The following is a 21,708-nucleotide window of genomic DNA, read 5'->3' on the forward strand; positions in this document are numbered from 1 at the left end:
ACCTCACTTTGTTCACAGGGGCATTGTCATGCTGGAACAGAAAAGAGCTATCCCCAAACAGTTGCCACAAATTTGGAAGCACACAAAGCCCAAGCCATTACATAAAGAAACATTAACAATTTTTCTTTGCTGGATTTAATGAATTAACCAAATTCGTTAATTAGAACATTTGGCCATATAGTGTATGTAATATAACAACTTACATCTGTACAGTGAATTTGAACTAAATGACGTGCTATTCGGGATATGCGTAATTTGCGTTGCATAACACATTGTGAATACACTGTTTCCGTAAGAAATACGCTACACGCAATGTAATATCCTTTCACGGAATATTAATAAGTCTCTAAAGCATGAAGAATTCAGAGAACAGTAGGCTAACTTCTAAAAAGTAGCTAATACTTCAGTCTGTTCATTATTATTTTAGGAGCTCAGTTTTTTCACAACAAGGGCAGTAGGCTATATATAGTTATATGTTTGATACATTTTTAAATTAGAAAATATTTATACATTTTTTCCCTAAATATTTGAATATTTGATTAAAGTTTGGTCTGTTACAGTTTGACATACTTTTTTGTCCATTTTGCACATCGTCGTCAACTAAAAGATTTTATTTTCGTTGACTAAAATGATATGTAATTTTCATCAGACTAAAGCGGACTAAAACTAATGAATATGAGATGACGAAACATTGACTAATTTTAAAGGGCATTTTTGTCAAAATACTAAAACTATGACTAAAACAAAAAACTGTGAAAAAAATTAATACCGAATTTAACGATTGTGTAATGCCAAATGTTCTTAGATATTGCGGGTTCATACAGGCAGTGTTAATGACTGTGTGTATGGCATGGGCTTAATCGGAGAGCCTTAAAATAACATGCATAAGTGAAGAATTTAGGACAGTAATATTTTATTATTGGATACTTACACTGTCTGGCCAAAAAAAAGTCGCCGTTTGGATTTAAATAAGCAGATACTTAAGAGCCTATGATTGGATCATTATTGCAGTGATTAATATGCTTCAGCTGGCTACAATTCTTTTAACCCTAACTGATGCAGTGTGTAGCTCATTTCTAAAACAACCATGTCGGAAGACATATCCCGTGGTCGTGGAAAAGATGTTACTGTGTTTCAGAAGGGGCAAATTATTGGCCTGCATCAAGCAAAGAAAACAACTAAGGAGATTGCTGACATTATTGGAATTGGGTTAAGAACTGTCCAACACATTATTAAAACCTGGAAGGATAGTGGTGAACCGTCAGCTTCACGGAAGAAATGTGGTCAGAAAAAAATTATGAATGATCGTGATCGGAGATCACTAAAATACTTGAAGTCACATCGTAAAAAATCGACATTAGAACTCACGGCTATGATTAATATTGAAAGTAAGAGCATTTCCACATGCACAATGCAACGAGAACTTACAGGATTGGGACTAATCAGCTGTGCGGCCACAAGAAAGCCACTTGTTAGTGAAGCTAATCGGAAAAAACGACTTAAATTTTCTAGAGAGCTTAAAGATTGGACTGTGGAGCAATGGGAAATGGTCATGTGAGTCCAGATTTACCCTATTCCAAAGCGATGGGTGTGCCAGGATAAGACGGGAAGCGCATGAAGCGAAGCACCCGTCATGCATAGTGTCCACTGTACAAGCCTCTGGAGGCGGTGCTATGATCTGGGGTTGCTTCCATTGGTCAGGTCTAGACTCAGTAACATTATGCAGCAATAAAATGAATTCAGCTGACGACCTGAATGTACTGAATGACCAGGTTATCCCATCAATTGTTTTTTTCTTCCCTGATGGCATGGGCATATTCCAGGACGACAATGCTAAGATTCATCAAGCTCAAATTGTGAAAGAGTGGTTCAGGGAGCATAAGAAATCATTTTCACACATTAATTGGCCAATACAGAGTCCTGACCTTAACCCCATTGAAAGTCATTGTGATGTGCTGGAGAAGACTTTACAGAGTGGTTCATCAATACAAAATTTAATGCAACTCTGGACAGAAATAAATGTTTTGATGTTGCATAAGGTTGTCGAAACAATGCCACGGCGAATGTGCGCCATAATCAAAGCTAAAGGCGGTCCAACTAAATATTACAGTATGCAACTTGCTTTTTTTTTTTGTGGCCAGGCTGTAATATAATAGCCATTGAGGTTGGCTCGAGACTAAAGTTGACCTAAAGGAGAGACATATTTTAAGCATTAATATGTTTTTAAAGCCTTAAAGTACATCATATATCCCTATTTTATTATATGATTCCAAGTTAAATTTGAATAAATGACTTATTAAGGTGAATGAATTTGTATGAGAATTAATTGTAATAATCGTGAAAGCCCTAAAACAGACAATTAATTGTCATAATCGCAATGATTTATTTGACAGTTAGTTGTCAGCCAAATTTCATAATCATCACAGCTCTATACATGAAATAAAGACTTTAGATTTGATGTCATCTGTTTTTTTTATTGCTGGATGGTCTGGCAAAAGTTAGCCAGACGTTTGGTTTATTCTTGCCAGGAAGGGGCTGTTAAGCCTACAAATAAAACCAATTATAGTTTATATGCTACTTTACTTTTGATGGAGTTCTTGATTCTTCTTTTTTTTTCTCTCTCTCTCTCTTCAGATAAGGCTCAACTCTGTCTGTTTGGTTCTTCTAAGAACGGTTTTGGGTTTCGTGACAGTGACCTAGACATCTGTATGACACTGGAGGGTCATGACACAGCAGAGGTACTGCTGACAGGGGCCATTTTCTGTTGTTGCTGTTTATGCTTCGTCTTGTTTGTTTTGCTTTTCTTTTTTCACATTTTAAGGAATATTTCGTGTTTTTATTTGGGTGTAATAATATACTATAATAATATAATATTAAAACTGATCTAAATAAGCATTTTTTAAAAGCATTGATTAAATATGCATCTTGGGATAATTTGGCCAATATCGGAAGCAAATGTTAGATCTATTTTATTTTATGCCAGGTTTCAAAAATAACTTAAAGGTTATATACTGTACTAAAGTGTCTATACTGTAAATGTATAATGTTTTGATACCTAATTTCACTTACTTTGAATTTTAAGTGTTCTCTTAGTTTCAAACATTATACGTTTTAACATGATTTAAGTGATAGCATCACTATCTAACCTTAAAGTGTAAAGTTATATCCAATTTTACAACTTCGTTGCCACGATGACAAAACAAACTAAACCCTAAAACGACTGTAAAAACTATGATTTAAACAACTTAAAGCTCAAATAATGAACAAGTTGTAACATGATTAATGCACGTTATTTTATCAAATTATAAGCATCCACATTTCTGCCTTTAAATCTTTCAAATATTGGTCCCAATCACTTCTATTGTAAGTGCCTCACTGTAACTCGATTTTTGCTTTTCTTTAAAAAAAAAAAAAGGAGGGAAGGAAACAAAGTGCTTTGTGTGGTAATCAACATTATGCAACAAATGCTGTGGATCGAGCTGAGCTTGTTTTGAAGCTGGAATACTCCTTTAATGACCGAAACTTCTAAATCGGTGCTTCGTTATGATTAATGGTTCTTGCGGTCTTGTTTTTCTAACAGAATCTGAACTGTAAGGAGATCATAGAGGGTTTAGCCAAGGTTCTGAAGAAACACACAGGTACATAAGTGTTTTTTTTTTTAACTTCAGTTAGGATCAATTGATTTTTGAGCACTGACCGATCATTTTATGTCTGTATGGCTTTATGTCTGGAACAGGTCTAAGGAATATCTTGCCTATAACAACTGCTAAAGTGCCTATAGTGAAGTTTGAACACAGGCAGAGCGGACTAGAGGGAGACATCAGTCTCTACAACACACTGGTCAGTCTCGGTCGTTCTCTAAGGGTAGAACTTTTGAGAAGTTGCCGTCCTGCAGTGTGGCATCATATACTCCCTGTGAAACTGTTTTAAACCGCATTTGCTAATTATAAAGGGTAATTAAAAATGGTGAAAATCTGTGAAATGGTGTTCAGTTACAGCAGCTAAAATATACACTTTGCCTTATACATGTACAGTGCATTCAGAAAGTATTCAGATCCTTTCTTTTTTTTATTTATTTCTTTTTTTTTTTTTTCACATTTTGTTATGTTGCAGCCTTATGCTAAAATGCTTTAAATTATTATTTTTTTCACATCAATCTACACTCCATACCCCATAATGACAAAGCAAAAACCAAATTGTTATTATCTTTGCAGATTTATAAAAAAAGAAAGAAAAAATAAGAAATATCACATTGACATAAGTATTCAGACCCTTTGCTTGAAATTTAGCTCAGGTGCATCCCATTTCTCTGGATCATCTTTGCGATGTTTCTACACTTTGATTGGAGTCCACATGTGGCAAATTAAATTGATTGGACATGATTTGGAAAGGCACACACCTGTCAATATAAGGTCCCACAGCTGAAAATGCATATCAGAGCGAAAACCATGCCATGAGGTCAAAGGAACTGCCTGCAGAGCTCAGAGACAGGATTGTGTCAAGGCACAGATCTGGGGAAGGCTACAAAAAAATTTCGGCTGCATTGAAGGTTCCCAAGAGATCAGTGGCCTGCATAATTCTTAAATGGAAGAAGTTTGGAACAACCATGACTCTTCCTAGAGCTGGCTGCCTGGCCAAACTGAGCAATCGGGGGAGAAGGGCCTTGGTAAGAGAGGTTACCAAGAACCCAATTGTCACTCTGGTTGAGCTCCAGACATCATGTGTGGAGATGGGAGAAACTTGCAGGAGGACAACCATCACTGCAACCCTCCACCGATCTGGGCTTTATGGCAGAGTGGCCCGACGGAAGCCTCTCCTAAGTGCAAGACACATAAAAAAGCACCTAAAGGACTCTCAGACTATGATTCTCTGGTCTGATGAAGCAAATATTGAACTGTTTGGCCTCAAATCCAAGCGTCATGTCTGGAGGAAACCAGGCACCGCTCATCACCTGTGCAATACCATCCCAGCGGTGAAGCATGGTGATGGAAGCATCATGCTGTGGTGGTGTTTTTCAGCAGCAGGGACTGGGGGACTGGTCAGGGTTGAAGGAAAGCTGAACACAGCAACATACAGAGATATGCTTAATGAAAACCTGGTCCAGAGCATTCAGGACCTCAGACTGGGCCAAATGTTCACCTTCTAACAGGACAATGTCCCTAAGCCAAGCCAAGACAATGCATGAGTGGCTTAGGGACAACTCTGTGAATGTCCCTGAGTGGCCCAGCCAGAGCCCGGACTTGAACCCAATCGAACATCTCTGGAGAGACCTGAAAATGGCTGTCCACCGATGGTCCCCATCCAACCCGACAGAGCTTGAGAGTATCTGCAGAGAAGAATGGCAGAAAATTCCCAAATCCAGATGTGCAAAGCTTGTCACATCATACCCAAAAAGACTTGAGGCTTTAATCGTTTCCAAAGGTGCTTCATCTAAGTACTGAGTGATATTTCAGTTTTTTTCTTTTTAGTAAATTTGTAAAGTTATCAAAAATCTGTTTTTTGCTTTGTCATTATGGGATATAGAGTGTAGATTGATGTGAAAAAAATAAAAATATTAAAACATTTTATCATAAAGCTGCAACACAACAAAATGTGAAAAAAATGAAGGGGTCTGAATACTTTCGGAATGCACTGTATATAAAGTTTAATCTGAAATCTTGATGATGTTCAAAAACAGTTAATAGAATAGATGGAATGCGGCAGTTACCTGTATATTTATGAGGTTTATATATTTATTTTGTTTGTCAGGCCCAACACAACACCCGGATGTTGGCCACATATGCTGCTATAGACCCTCGTGTGCAGTATCTGGGCTACACTATGAAAGTATTTGCAAAGGTAAGACTAGATATTGCTTTATTAATCCTATGTTTCTGGTTCAGTGTTTCAGAATGCAGACAGCAGCATAATAGCTAGAAATGTATATTAGTGCCAAAGGCCCCTGTATTTACAGAATAATATTTTTTTCCATCAGTCATTTTGCAAAGGCAAAGGCAAAAAACAAATATTGTATGTAATTTTTGTATGGTCATTCAGGTAGTCAGCTAAATTGTACCTAAATCTAAACATGTGTTTTGAAGCGCTGTGACATTGGCGACGCCTCCAGAGGAAGTCTCTCCTCCTATGCTTACATCCTCATGGTGCTGTATTTCCTGCAACAGAGACAACCACCTGTCATCCCTGTATTACAGGAGGTACACACATATACATATCTGCACTGATATATTTTTAAAGGAATAGTTCACCCAAAAATGAAAATTCTCTCATCATTTACTCACCTTCATACCATCCCAGATGTGTATGACTTTCTTTCTTCTACAAAACACAAATGAAGATTTTTAGAAGAGTATCTCAACTCTGTAGGTCCATACAATGCATGCGAATGGTGACCAAAACTTTGAAGCTCCAAAAAGCACATAAAGGGAGCATAAAAGTAATCCATATGACTCCAGTGGTTTAATCTATGTCTTTTGAAGCGATCTAATTGGTTTTGGGTGAGAACAGACCAAAATATAACAGCGGTTCTCTTGGTGATCATGATTTCAAGCTCAATTATACTTCCTAAAGTGCCATGTAGCACTCTGCACACATCAAGCACTTGGAAGTTTAATCATGCTTGAAATAATGATTGTGCCTAGAGTCTGCAATGGCAAATGTTCAATAAAATGGAGTTATATTTTGGTTAGTTCTCATCCAAAACCGACTGAATCGCTTAAAACATGAATTAAACCACTGGACTCTTATGGATTACTCTTATACTGACTTTATGTGCTTTTTGGAGCTTTAAAGTTTTGGTCACCATTCACTTGCATTGTATGGACCTACAGAACTGAGATATTCTTCTAAAAATGTTATGTGTTCTGCAGATGAAAGAATGTCATACACATCTGGGATGGCATGAGGGTGAGTAAATGATGAGAGAATTTTCATTTTTGGGTGAACTATCCCTTTAAAGCTTCAGAATAAAAGTGTGCTGCTCAGACCGATCTTTATGGTTGTACAGACAAGACAGAATGATTGAGTTCAGCTTATAAGTGTCCTTTTTGTTGTTCTGCAGATATTTGATGGCAACACTGTTCCTCAGAGGATGGTGGATGGCTGGAACGCTTTCTTCTTTAATGATCTTGATGAGATGGTGAGTGTTATAGAATGTTTCTGTGTTAAGCATGTTTTATTGTGCCTTTAAAAACATTTAAGGGGCCATATTCTACACGTTTTAAGCGATTTATTTGTCCATAAATCCATTATAAGTCCATTTGTAATCCTAGTCAAGGTTTATTACACCAAAAACAATTTTAATTTAGTTACATTTTTCAGCTTGGACTTTGTTTTTGGTTCTGTACCTTTAAAACTACTATATGTACAGTGGCAAGAAAAAGTAGCATTTCCGGTATGCGCGGATTAGACCTACACAGCGTTTAGAAGGAATTTTGGACCATTCTTCCTTACTGAACTGCTTCAGCTCAGCCATATTCTTAGGATGTCTGGTGTGAATGGCTCTCTTGAGGTCATTCCACAGCATCTTTATTAGGTTAAGGTCTGGGCTTTTACTTGGCCACTCCAAAAGGTGGATTTTCTTTTTTTTTTTTTAAGCTTTCTGTAGTGGATTTACTTCGATGTTTAGGGTGATTGTCCTGCTGCATCACCCAACTTCTACTTCAGCTGGCGCACAGCCACCCTGACATTATCCTGTAAGATACCTTGATAAACTTGGGAATTAATTTTTCCTTCTGATGACAAGTGGTCCGAGGCCCTGAAGCAGCAAAACAGCCCAAATCTAATGCTGCCTCCACCGTACTTCACTGTTTTCATGTTGATATGCAGTGCCCTTTTTATGCCATACATAGTGCTGCATGTTCTTCCCAAACAATTCAACCTTAGTTTCATCAGTCCACAGAACATTTTCCCTGTAGCGTTGTGGAGTGTCAAGGTGGTCTTTGGCAAACTTCAGGCATGCAGCAATGTTTTTGTTAGAAAGCAGCGGCTTCCTTTATGGTTTCCTACCATGGACATCATGTATGTTTAATGTTTTCTGTATAGTAGACTCATCAACAGAGATGATAACCAGTTCCAATGATTCCTTCAAGTCTTAAGCTGCCACTCTAGGGTTCTTTTTTACCTCACTGTGCATTCTGCTGTGTGCCCTTTGAGTCATCTTGGCTGGACAGCCACTTCTAGGGAGAGTAGCCACAGTACTAAATTGTCTCCATTTATAGACAATTTGTCTAACTGTGGACGGATGAATATCTAAGCTCTTCAAGATAACTTTGTAACCCTTTCCAGCTTTATGCAAATCAACAATTCTTGATCGCAGGTCTTCTGAGATATCTTTTTTGCAAGGCATGGTCCACGTCAGAAGATGCTTCTTGTGAATAGCAAATTCAAAGTGTTTGAGTGCTTTTTATAAGTCAAAGTAGCTCTAACTCACACTTCCAATCTTGTTACATTAGTTGGATGCCAGGTTTGCCAACTCCTGACTCTAGCTTTTGTTGACATCATTAGCCTAGGGGTTCACGCACTTTCATCCTACACTGTGAATGTTTGAATGATGTATTCAGTATGTACAAGAAAAATGCAATTGTTTGTGTGTTATTAGTTAAAGCATATTGTCTTTGATCATTATTGTAACTCAGATGGAGTTCAAACCAGATTTTAAGACAGATTTATACATAAATGCATGTAATTCAAAAGGGTTCACATACTTTTTCTTTCCACTGTAAATGAGTTGCATTTTAATTGGCTAAGCTCTTTGCATGAAATTTCACTGAAATGCCACCAACAAGTTGCTTAAAAAAGTGTCTATGCACAGTTGAAGTCAGAAGTTTACATACACTTTAGTCAAATACATTTAAACTCAGTTTTTCACAATTCCTGACATTTAATTGTAGAAACAAATTCCCTGTCTTAGGTCAGTTAGGATCACTATTTTAAGAATGTGAAATGTCAGAATAATAGTAGAGAGAATGATTTATTTCTGCTTTTATTTCTTTCATCACATTCCCAGTGGGTCAGAAGTTTACATACACTTTGTTAGTATTTGGTAGCATTGCCTTTAAATTTAACTTGGGTCAAACATTTTGGGAAGCCTTCCACAAGCTTCTCACAATAAGTTGCTGGAATTTTGGCCCATTCCTCCAGACAGAACTGGTGTAACAGAGTCCGGTTTGTAGGCCTCCTTGCTCGCACACACTTTTTCAGTTCTGCCCACAAATGTTCTACCGGATTGAGGTCAGGGCTTTGTGATGACCACTCCAATACCTTGACTTTGTTGTCCTTAAGCCATTTTGCCACAACTTTGGAGGTATGCTTGTGGTCATTGTCCATTTGGAAGACCCATTTGCGACCAAGCTTTAACTTCCTGACTGGTGTCTTGAGATGTTGCTTCAATATATCCACATAATTTTCCTTCCTCATGATGCCATCTATTTTGTGAAGTGCACCAGTCCCTCCTGCAGCAAAGCACCCTCACAATATGATGCTGCCACCCCCATGCTTCACGGTTGGGATGGTGTTCTTTGGCTTGCAAGCCTCACCCTTTTTCCTCTAAACATAACTATGGTCATTATGGCCAAACAGTTCGATTTTTGTTTCATTAGACCAGAAGACATTTCTCCAAAAAGTAAGATCTTTGTCCCCATGTGCACTTGCAAACTGTAGTCTGGCTTTTTTATGGCGGTTTTGGAGCATTGGCTTCTTCCTTGCTGAGCAGCCTTTCAGGTTATGTCGATATAGGACTCGTTTTACAGTGGATATAGATACTTGTCTACCTGTTTCCTCCAGCATCTTTACATGGTTCTTTACTGTTGTTCTGGGATTGATTTGCACTTTTCGCACCAAACTACATTAATCTCTAGGAGATAGACTGCATCTCCTTCCTGAGCGGTATGATGGCTGCATGGTCCCATGGTGTTTATACTTGCGTACTATTGTTTGTACAGATGAACGTGTTACCTTCAGGTGTTTGGAAATTGCTCACAAAGATGAACCAGACTTGTGGAGGTCCACAATTTTTTTTTCTGAGGTCTTGGCTGATTTCATTTGATTTTCCCATGATGTCAAGCAAAGAGGCACTGAAGATAGGCCTTAAAATACATCCACAGGTACACCTCCAATTCAGTACACCTCCTATCAGAAGCTAATTGTCTAAAGGTGACAATTGATTAAGTGACCGGAAAGGTCATTGCATGACAAATGATGATGCTCAATGCAGTTTCAAGTACATGCAGCATGTTTAGGTTTTTCTCTGTGTTTGTATAGTGGAGGCGTCTTCCGGAGCTCCATCAGAATAAGGAGACAGTTGGAGAGCTGTGGCTCGGCCTGCTGCGTTTTTACACAGAAGAGTTTGATTTTAAAGAGCATGTCATCTCCATCCGACAACACAAGCGCCTCACCACATTCGAGAAGCAGTGGACCTCCAAATGCATCGCAATCGAAGGTTGGAACTGTAGTCAAATCTGTGCACAATTTAGTAAATTGACAACAAGATGTTTTGTTGGTTGCTTGGTTTCATGCTGGGTAGCTCCATCCACAGTAAAATCTCTTTGGAGGTGTACTGCCTCCTTTAAGATCATGGCACTGTCACCCCAGAACTCACTAGCCAATGAAAACCTACCCCTATTAGGCCCCGCCTCGCAAGAGGTTTGTGTCAGAATGTGAAACAAAAATTGTACAGCATAAATGGAAACTCTGGGAGCTCAACGGAACTGTAGAAAAACATTAATTAAGCAAGTTTTAACATAGAATGATTTTTGATTGTTTTCAAATTCTCTTTCAACTTGAGAATTTTTTTTTGTGAAAAATTATGTTTAATACTTATGGCACAAATCTACATCCATATACATAAACAATCAAATATTTTCTGATATTCTAAGATTTTGTTTCTTTGTGCTGTAATTTTGCTTTCAGTGAGGACAGGAAAGTTAATTGACATTGAAAATATGTTGCATTTTACTTGTTTAGGATGACGTGTTGCAATAAATGTAGACAAAAAATATATTCTGGCTTTAAATTGCTTTTTTTTTTTCCCAATGACAGATCCCTTTGATTTGAACCATAACCTCGGTGCTGGCGTCTCTCGCAAAAGTAAGCAGAAAACCATTTTACAGTGTTTTTCACTGTAAACAGCAATTATTGTAAATGGGCCACTGACAAATAAGAATTTTCAAGATAATGAAAACAAAATCGTTATTAATCTAGTTGTTGGAAATTTTATCTTTGTGTTTAATTTAATTTAATCTCTGGAAATGTCAAATTGTGTTACCACCACCAACAACAAAAAAATGCACATTGGCACTTAAGGAAATGTATGTGCTGGACAAATCTTTTTAAATTTTAATAATATATATATATATATATATATATATATATATATAAAATGTCTCAAGACTTCTTATTCTTTTAAGGGTGCATTAGGGGTTTTCAAGAATTTCAAACTTCTAACAAGACTTACTTTTTTCGTTATGACTTTTAGATGGTTACACCACTTGGACATTTTTTTATTTTTTTTTACATTTAAAGGGTTTGTTCACACAAAAGTGAAAATCCTCTCATGATTTACTTACCTTTAAGCCATCCCAGATGTGTATGACTTTCCTTCTTCAGCAGAACCAAAGTGAAGATTTTTATAAGCACATTTCAGCTCTTTTTGTCCATTCAATGCAAGTAAACAGTTGCCATCAGACTGCTGGCTGTTTGATGGTCCAAAAGGCATACTTAGGCAGCATAAAAGTAATCCACATGACTCCAGTCGATCAGTTAATGTCTTCAGAAGCAAACTGACAGGTAAAAAATAAATAGACAATTTGTTTTCTTTTTCTTCTCCCCAATTTGGAACACCCAATTCCCAATGCGTTCTAAGTCCTCGTGGTGGCGTAGTGGCCACAATCTGGGTGGCGGAGGATGAATCTCAGTTGCCTCCGCATCTGAGACCATCAATCCGCGCATCTTATCATGCGGCTTGTTGAGCGCGGCTTGTTTACCGTGGAGAAATAGCGCATTTGTGGAGGTCCACGTTAGTCTCCGCGGCATCCACACACAACTCATCACCGAGAGCGAGAACCACACATTATTGCGACCATGAGGAATTTACCCATGTGACTCTACCCTCCCTAGCAACCGGGCCAATTTGGTTGCTTAGGAGACCTGGCTGGAGTCAAACTCACGACTCCAGGGGTGGTAGTCAGCGTCAATACTCGCTGAGCTACCCAGGCCCCCCAAAATAAATAGATAATTAAAACTTTATTAACTTTAAAAAATCGCTTCCTGCCAGCAGTCAACGCATCAGTGACATAAGCGCAATTCATGCGAGAAGCCGGAAGCACGCGCTTTGTATACAACAGAGGAACGAACGTCACGTGAGAGATAGGTCACTTCAAACAGCAATCCAGCGCTGGCCGGAATGAAAGATTTTAAGTTAAAAATGTTTTAATTATCGATTTGTTTCTTACACCAACTTATCGATTTGCTTCTGAAGACATTAATTTATCAACTGGAGTTGTTTGGATTACTTTTATGCTGCCTAAGTATGCCTTTTGGACTGTCGAACAGCCAGCAGTCTGATGGCACCCTTTTAATTGCATTGTATGGACAAACAGAGCTGAAATGTGCTTATAAAAATCTTCACTTCGGTTCTGCTGAAGAAGGAAAGTCGTACACATCTGGGGTGGCTTAAAGGCAAGTAAATCATGAGAGAATTTTCATTTGTGGGTGAACTACCCCTTTAAGTCTTACAAAAAACGAATTTTGGTTCAGAAACGAAAAGCATGTCCATCATAAAAAGGTATTCAAGTCATCTGGGTTTCATAAATTAATAGGCTTGGACCAAAAAAATAACTGGCACGTCATTGACCCAAGTATATCTTTGTGTCTGACTTGTTCGATCTGTTCTCTATACAGTGACTAACTTCATCATGAAGGCCTTTATCAACGGCAGGAAGCTGTTCGGCACCCCGTTCTACCCTCAGCCTGGAACAGAGGCAGTGAGTCACAAACACAGTCATTTACAGCTAAATGCATTAAAGCTTCACTTCAGTAAAAGCACTTGAGTGTCGTTTAGAGTGTTAGAGAGAAATGTGCTATTGACCTTCATTTATCATCTCAGCTGAGGCTTGTGACCTACAGCCCTCATCCTCTATACATTCAAACACAGAGTCTAATGTTCTCTCTCTCTCTCTCTCTCTCTCTCTCTCTCTCTCTCTCTCTTTCAGGATTACTTCTTTGACTCAAAGGTGTTGACAGATGGTGAGTTGGCTCCTAATGACCGCTGTTGTCGGATCTGTGGGAAGATCGGTCACTATATGAAGGATTGCCCAAAGAGGCGCAGGTCAGTGTTTGTTTATAATATATAAATATATATTAAAGCAGTGAGCCATAAGAGGCAGAGTGATTTTACTATACAAATAACCAAAAATAAAGGTAAAAATCACTGTAATGCAGAGCCTTGAGTGGTGTCTTGCTTTTATAAAAAAAATGTCAACAGAGATATGACTTAAGAAACTAATCTTCAATGTATTCAATTTTATTTATAATAAACAATTAACAATTCTTCTGCAAAGTAATATTGTTCAGTAACATAACTGTAGTCTGTTTACAGTCACTCTATTAATGTAGAATTCAATAATGTGCAATTACATGTTGATTTTACAGCGGCTGTGGACATGGATCATCCGATGAGATTTTAGAGCTAGAACAAATTTTAAGCTCTCCTTCTTTTTTTTTCTTCTTTTTTTCAGAATGAAGAAAAAGGAGAATGAGAGAGAGGAGGAGGTTAGAGAAGAGGAGAGAGAGCCGAGAGAGAGACGCTGTTTTCAGTGTGGTGATATGGGTCACGTGAGGAGAGACTGTCCTGATTACAAACACCTGCGGCAGAGAGGAGCGCCTGGACCAGGTACAAGTTTGAAAATCTCCCGTTGATTTACACTATGCAGCATTCATCTACACTAGGGCTGAAACTAGTTGACATTATCGACGATGTCAACAATAAAACAAATTGTCAACAAATATTTTTGTTGTCAAATAGTTGTTTTTTCCTCAATGGATGTAACATGAGATCATATGAAACTCTACTGATGATGCACGAGAGTGCTGCAGGGTAATAGTGTCCAGCTGCTCGAGTGCCTGTCAAGAGCTCACAGTCCAGACACACTCCAAACTTTCCAAACAGCTTAAGGTGATGTAGATCACATAGTGAAAGTTTGTCGTGAAATAAAGCAGAGCTGCCGTTCCGCTGGAGCAATACTTGAACAAAAAAAGGACATCCCGGCATTTTATCTTTAATGCACCCTTTATTGAAGTTCAAATAATAAGGAAGAGCATTATCTAAATAAGCACAAACTCTAAATCTTGTTTTCTATATAAATATCTAAATATCCTTTAAAACAGTGTACATTTACTCGAGGAGCTATAGTGCAGAAAATATTACAGTTTATTTTCAGAGAATGTTGAATGTTGAATATAAGTATATTTTACCTTGCTGCAGTGGCAAAAGTATAAACAAGTGACAAAATACACTTAAATACAAAATACACTTATATTGAAGATACAGTATATTCTCCGAAAACAAGTCTAAATATTTACCACCGTATGTTCATTCTCAGGCCAATTAATCTTGCTATACAGATTTTTTGAAGACACAAACACTCAATAAGATTTTTTTTTTTTTTTTTTAATTATTCCCTGAATTAAACTTAATAAAATCCTCATGTATTTGTTTCTGTAATTCAGTGAAGGTCATTTGGAGGTATTTAAAAAGAAAAATTGTCCTCTTTCATCCTCTTTTTTTTTTTATGTTTAGGAAGCACGTTTAATACCACCTCTTAACTCGAAGCACAAGCTGAATTGTCGGTTAAGAGCTAATAATTAATTGTTGCAATAATCGTTAGATCAGTCGATTATCAAAGTAATTGTTAGTTGTAACCCTAATCTGCACATTATAAGATGTTTAACAGACTATTACTTAAAACAGCAGACAGTATACAGTGTATACTAAGCAGTATCTATCTTTATAGTGGTTTTGCATTTGCAAGCATTTATTTTGTTAATTAATTCCTGCTGTAAAAGCTGTATTAGCCAATAGAAATTCAACCTCCATAGAAGGAGTGCTGTTAATATTTATCAGCGGTTTGACCTGCAGAGGGCAGCCTTTAACTCTGATTGTTTGTTTTTCTAGTCCCTCACATGATCCGAACGATGGCATGCTCTCAATCCATCCCCATTCCTCAGGGCACTTCAGTCCAGGATCGGGTCGGCCGGAACAGACAGCCCTCTGAATGTGTAAGGACTAAAATCTTCTACAGTCAACAAGGGCTGGGGTATATATGTCAAAAATTAAATCTAGATATTTTTCAGCCTTTTTACTCCATATTCATTATGTTCAATATGGACAGTATAATGATATTTCAGTGTTTGCTCTGGCCAAACTATCTGTTGATTCAAAATGTTTAATGCAATAGCTAATATACAGTAAAAATGTCGTAAAAAATTATCAAGGCATGTTTTTGACTAATTGTTATTAACTTAAACACCAAGAAAACTGCTGTTTGCTAATTTGCTAATTTATATTATGTTCCAAAACAAATAGTAAATAATAATAAACAGCAATATTTACATACCAATATCTATTAGTTAGGTTTTAAAGGAATGTTCCGGGTTCAATACAAGCTCAATCAGCAGTATGTGTGGCATAATGCTGATTTCCACAAAAAATACATTTTGACTCGTCCCTCATTTATTAAAAAAAAAAAAAGCAAAAATCACAGGTACAGTAAGGCACTTACAGTGGAAGTGAATGGAGCCATTAAATAAACTTTACAAATTAAAAATATGCAATTTTTTAAAAGTATAGCTACAAGATGTAAACAATATGTGTGATTTACAGATGAAGTCAGAAGTTTACATACACTTAAAGTCATTAAAACAATTTTTTTTTACCACTCAACAGATTTCATATTAGCAAACTATAGTTTTGGCAAGTTGTTTAGGACATCTACTTTGTGCATGACACAAGTATTTTTTCCAACAATTGTTTACAGACAGATTGTTTCACTTTTAATTGACTATATCACAATTCCAGTGGGCCAGAAGTTTACATACACTTAGTTAACTGTGCCTTTAAGCAGCTTGGAAAATTCCAGAAAATGATGTCAAGCCTTTAGACAATTAGCCAATTAGCTTCTGATAGGAGGTGTACTGAATTGGAGGTGTGCCTGTGGATATATTTTAAGGCCTACCTTCAAACTCCGTGTCTCTTTGCTTGACATCATGGGAAAATCAAAAGAAATCAGCCAAGACCTCAGAAAAAAAATTGTAGACCTCCACAAGTCTGGTTCATCCTTGGGAGCAATTTCCAAATGACTGAAGGTACCATGTTCATCTGTTCAAACAATAGTACGCAAGTATAAACAACATGGGACCACGCAGCCATCAAACCACTCTGGAAGGAGACGCATTCTGTCTCCTAGAGATGAACATAGTTTGGTGCGAAAAGTGCAAATGAATCCCAGAACAACAGCAAAGGACCTTGTGAAGATGCTGGAGGAAACAGGTAGACAAGTATCTATATCCACTGTAAAACGAGTCCTATATCGACATAACCTGAAAGGCTGCTCAGCAAGGAAGAAGCCACTGCTCCAAAAGCCAGACTACTGTTTGCAAGTGCACATGGGGACAAAGATCTTACTTTCCTAATGAAACAAAAATGTAACTGTTTGGCCATAATGCCCATCATTATGTTTGGAGGAAAAAGGGTGAGGGTTGCAAGCCGAAGAACACCATCCCAACTGTGAAGCATGGGGGTGGCAGCATCATGTTGTGGGAGTGCTTTGCTGCAGGAGGGGCTGGTGCACTTCACAAAATAGATGGCATCATGAGGAAGCACAATTGTGTGGATATATTGACGGAACATCTCAAGACATCAGCCAGGAAGTTAAAGCTCGGTCGCAAATGGGTCTTCCAAATGGACAATGACTCCAAGCATACCTCCAAAGTTGTGGCAAAATGGCTTAAGGACAACAAAGTCAAGGTGGCCATCACAAAGCCCTGACCTCAGTCCGATAGAAAATTTGTGGGCAGAGCTAAAAAAGGCGTGTGCGAGCAAGGAGGCCTAGAAACCTGACTCCAGTTACACCAGTTCTGTCAGGAGGAATGGGCCAAAATTCCAGCAACTTATTGTGAGAAGCTTGTGGAAGGCTTCCCAAAATGTTTGACCCAAGTTAAATTTAAAGGCAATGCTACCAAATACTAACAAAGTGTATGTAAACTTCTGACCCACTGGGAATGTGATGAAAGAAATAAAAGCAGAAATAAATAATTCTCTCTACTATTATTCTGACATTTCAAATTCTTAAAATAAAGTATTGATCCTAACTGACCTAAGACAGAGAATGTTTTCTTCGATTAAATGTCAGGAATTGTGAAAAACTGAGTTTAAATGTATGTGGCTAAGGTGTATGTAAATTTCTGACTACATTTGTAAGTGTGATCGCTTACTAAAGTAAAGTTATGTCATGACAACAAAGTTGTAATATAATGTAAAGTAATTGTCAGACAAAAGACTCAAAATAACACTTTGTATAGGAATTGGACGTAACAAACTGCTGGCATGTTTTTTTTTTTAAAGAAATTTAACTGATCAAATTAAAAGCATATTAAAGTCATCACTTTATTCACAGTGTTGCTTAAAATGCTATTGATAACTAAATTATGGCAAATATATTGCAAATATTCAATATGTTGGCCTGTCCTACCATTAATCTAGGATCAAAACATTCGTCCTCATAAGTTTACAAAGTATTAACTCCATTCCAATCTGTTTTCAATGTCTTTGTCTAGTCTGATACACGTCAGACTCCTCCCTACTCTCCTCAGCCGTCGCCGTACAGCCAGGCATCCATTTCGCCGCAGAACAGCAATCCTTCCTTATCCTCCTCTACCACCGTTGGCCTCCCCAAACCTTCCCAACCACAACAAAAGCAGGTTTCACAGGTCCAACTTCCCATCTTCAGCTTCCCACACTCACACCCAGGCCAGTACCACCACACTGGGCTCTCTGCACTGGGTCTCCTGCCCTCCCACACCCAGCAACCCGCCCTGACCGCGGGCTCCTGGCCTGTCCACGGCCCCATCATCCAGGGCACTGGGGCTTCCACGAGCTCCACCCACCCCGGCCAGCATGCCTCGACTCCTGGCCTGAAGTTTGCGCTTCGCGGTGGGGGCGGGAACGGAGGTGGGCAGGCGGTGAGTCCTGCCCCTATGAATCTCAACGACCCCAGCATCATTTTCGCCCAGCCGTCAACGGGGCGGGTGCCCGGTGGGGTCGGGGGCCCGGGCAGAGACAGGGGGCATCACTGGCACAATCACCATCTCACTCCAGGTGCACTCATTGGAAATGGCACAGTAAACAAGACAGGTAAATGGATGTGGTGCTCACAATCACTTATTATTGTGTGTGTGTGCGTGTTTTGTAGGAGTACTTCTAAAAGTTTTATAAATATACAGTTTTATAATAGTTTTAATATATAATGAATACATTTTTTATACTATAATAATACACTGTAATGTTATAATTATGTAGTATGTGTTTTTAAAAACAACATGAAATAAAAATTGACCCTATATTTGATTTAATAAGTGCTGTCAGTCGATTACATTTTTTTATCGCGATTAATCGCATAATTTTTTGTAGTTAATCACGGTTAATTGCACATTTTAAAAGTACTGAAATTTGACACTACATATACTACATATACTTCTTTTCTTTCATTTATGTCCATTTAAGGAAAGAAAACAAAACAATATGTAGCAATAAAATGCTTTATTAACAAACAAAGCTTTCCACAATATAAAGATAGAAATGCACTAAAATAGCACCAATTCTGGTAACATTAAACATTTTACAAAGTCTAATTGGGAGTTTGACTAATTGAAAGAACTAGTCCCCACATAGGTTGAGTATTAATTGCAATGGGCATTAAATACCTTATACTCTCATCCTCCACAATATTAATCTCTCGGTAGACTGCGTTCATTATTCACGTCAGAACGTCAGAGTTGCCTTTTTGTGCCTTTTTGAACTCACCATGTAAAGTGCTTGCAAACAAACACACTTACAAAGGCTGAAAAATACTTGCTATCTATCACAAGTCCCATCTGGGCTTGTTATGTACATCAAATAGAGCTAAGAGGTAATTTCTCCATCATTTTATCACTGACAGGGAAGTGCTGTCAGAGATTCTTTCATTTACTGAGATAACAACCTTCGCAGCTCTATCATAGGAGAGAGCGTAATGGTCAGCTAGCGTGTTACAACAGTACCACCCATAGAATGTCTGTGGGACCACCGCGTTATGCTTTTATGCTAAGCTTGTAGGCTCCACTTGGTAGGAGTGCTCTGGCCCTGTGGTGTGTACGTCAGTGTAATAACTTGTCAGTGCGTTAATCATGATTAAGAAAAATTATCACGTTACATTTTTTTTATTAATCATGTGCTAACGCATTTATTCTGACAGCTCTAGTTTTAATATATAATTAATATTTTCTAATATGATAATTATTTACTAAAATATAATTTTCCAGTATTGTTTTAATAAAAAAACAACATAACAAAAATGTAACCTATTTTGGTTTTAATACATAATTAGTAATACTATAATTATACATTATAATTGTATAGTATTTTTTGTAAAAAAAAAAAAAAAAAAAAACATGAAATCAAAACTGACCCTGTTTTTGTTTTAACATATAATTAATATTTTAGAAAACTGTAATTATATGCTGTAATATTATAATTGTATAGTATATACAAAAAAGAAGAAAAAAACGAATTCAAAGCTGACTCTATTTTTGTTTTAATATATAATTCATATTTTAAAAAAACTGTAATTATATGCTATAATATTACAATTGCATAGTATTTTTTTATTTTATTTCTATCAAAATTGACCCCTTTTTTGTATTTGGTACTCTTATTTCTTTTTTTATTATTATTATTATTTTTCATCAAAATGCATATTTCTGGGTGAATCTCACAAAAACTTTAAAGAGCAATTCATACTTATATATATTTGAATTACTGTAATGTGGAAAACATAATTGAAATTGTAAAGTACATTTGTATGGGGCAATTGTAAGTTTACATAATCCTAGTATTTGTTATACTGATTTTAATTTATATTGATTTATAAAAGAATTAATGCATTTGCACTGGATGATTTTCATAACTGTGTTACAGTAATGAGAATTGTTTTTTTTTTTTCATGACAGTAATGCGAATTTTCCTGGAAAATATTCTTAATTGTCTTTAAAATGTCACTTTTTTCACCTTTTAAACAACTTTTGATTTAAAAAAAATATCAACCAGTAATATTATAGCCTAGCGTGTTTCCATCCAATCAAATCCCAATAGCTAAATCAAGCCCCTCTCTGCCAGTGTTAATCTCATCAACAAAATCACCAAAGTAAATGTTTGTTGACGTGCTAAACAACAGCAAAATGAACCGCTTTAAAACTTGTTAATTACCTCACTCAAACACATCCTATTTATATACAGTTACGCTCAAAAGTTTGCACACCCTGGCAGAAATTGTGATATTTTGGCAATGATTTTGAAATAAAAGAAATGTGTTTTGCCTGCTCACTCATGTTTTCTTTAAAAATGTATTACCAATTTTCCAAGGGTATGCAAACTTTTGAGCACAACTGTAAGAGATTAATCACTATGTCCACAACATTTATGTAATATTACAACTTACATCTGCACAGACAATGAAGCGAATGAACAGGTGAACTAAATGACGCGCTAGTCATAATATGCATAACATGCGTCGTGAATACGCTGTTTCCGTAAATAACCCTTAACTGGCTAAACACAAAAAATAAATAACTCTGAAGGATTCAGAATACACTAGGTTAACTTCTAAAAAGTAGCTAACACTGCAGTATATTCATTATATGCTATTATTTCAGGACAGTTGCACAGTATTTTGTATGTAGCCTAACTTTTATATATTTGCTACATGTTTAAATTAAGAAAAAAGTTTATAGATTTTTCCTAAATGTTTGAATATTTGATTAAAGTTTGGTCTGTTACAGTTTGACACATATTTTTGTCATTTTGCACATTATTATCAACTAAATGATATTATTTTAGTTGACTAAAGTTCTATGCCAGTTTAGTCAGAGTAAACTGACTAAAATGAATGAATGTGAAATGACGAAATATTAACTAATTTTAAAGCACATTTTCATCAAAAGACTAAAACTATGACTAAGACAAAGATTTTTGTACAAATTAACACTGCGTTCGGCTTAATTTCCTGCTTAATAGTCTTTGCTGATCTATATATGTCACATGTTATGTGGTTGATCAATTCTAAAAAAAAGTACAGTGCCTTTTTCATGAAAATGTTTTGTTGTGTAAGAGCAGGTGGTGTTTGTGAGATCAGGTAAGTCTCACGGGGCGTATTGGGTCCACTGGTTGACATCACCTCTGTTAGATCAATGGAAACAGGTTTTACTGGGTTTTAGAGGTGTATTCATACCTGTCCTGTATATCCTCTCAGATCCTAGTTTCGTGTCTCATCTTGGGGGTGTGAATCAGGGCTCTCGGTCTTGGGAACACAACAGTGCTGCCCAGTATTCATTGTCTCCATCCTACATGCCCTACCATATGCCAACTTACCTACAGCAGCCCAACAAACCCTACATCTCACAAGG

The 21,708-nt window shown here is 37.1% G+C and overlaps 1 protein-coding gene across 1 annotated transcript in view; it reads left to right on the forward strand.

Annotated features, from left to right (window-relative positions):
- LOC127420536 (terminal uridylyltransferase 4-like) overlaps positions 1–21,708 on the forward strand; it is a 49,020-nt gene that overhangs the window by 25,842 nt on the left and 1,470 nt on the right. The window contains exons 16-29 of the mRNA XM_051662900.1: positions 2,635–2,738; positions 3,581–3,638; positions 3,737–3,840; positions 5,749–5,838; positions 6,081–6,194; positions 7,058–7,135; positions 10,258–10,435; positions 11,035–11,082; positions 12,895–12,977; positions 13,206–13,321; positions 13,731–13,885; positions 15,167–15,270; positions 17,827–18,403; positions 21,555–21,707. Coding sequence (XP_051518860.1) covers positions 2,635–2,738; positions 3,581–3,638; positions 3,737–3,840; positions 5,749–5,838; positions 6,081–6,194; positions 7,058–7,135; positions 10,258–10,435; positions 11,035–11,082; positions 12,895–12,977; positions 13,206–13,321; positions 13,731–13,885; positions 15,167–15,270; positions 17,827–18,403; positions 21,555–21,707 — 1,962 coding nt within the window. The remainder of the gene's footprint in view (positions 1–2,634; positions 2,739–3,580; positions 3,639–3,736; positions 3,841–5,748; positions 5,839–6,080; positions 6,195–7,057; positions 7,136–10,257; positions 10,436–11,034; positions 11,083–12,894; positions 12,978–13,205; positions 13,322–13,730; positions 13,886–15,166; positions 15,271–17,826; positions 18,404–21,554; position 21,708) is intronic.

Source organism: Myxocyprinus asiaticus, chromosome 29, assembly GCF_019703515.2.
Source record: "Myxocyprinus asiaticus isolate MX2 ecotype Aquarium Trade chromosome 29, UBuf_Myxa_2, whole genome shotgun sequence".
Taxonomy (NCBI): domain Eukaryota; kingdom Metazoa; phylum Chordata; class Actinopteri; order Cypriniformes; family Catostomidae; genus Myxocyprinus; species Myxocyprinus asiaticus.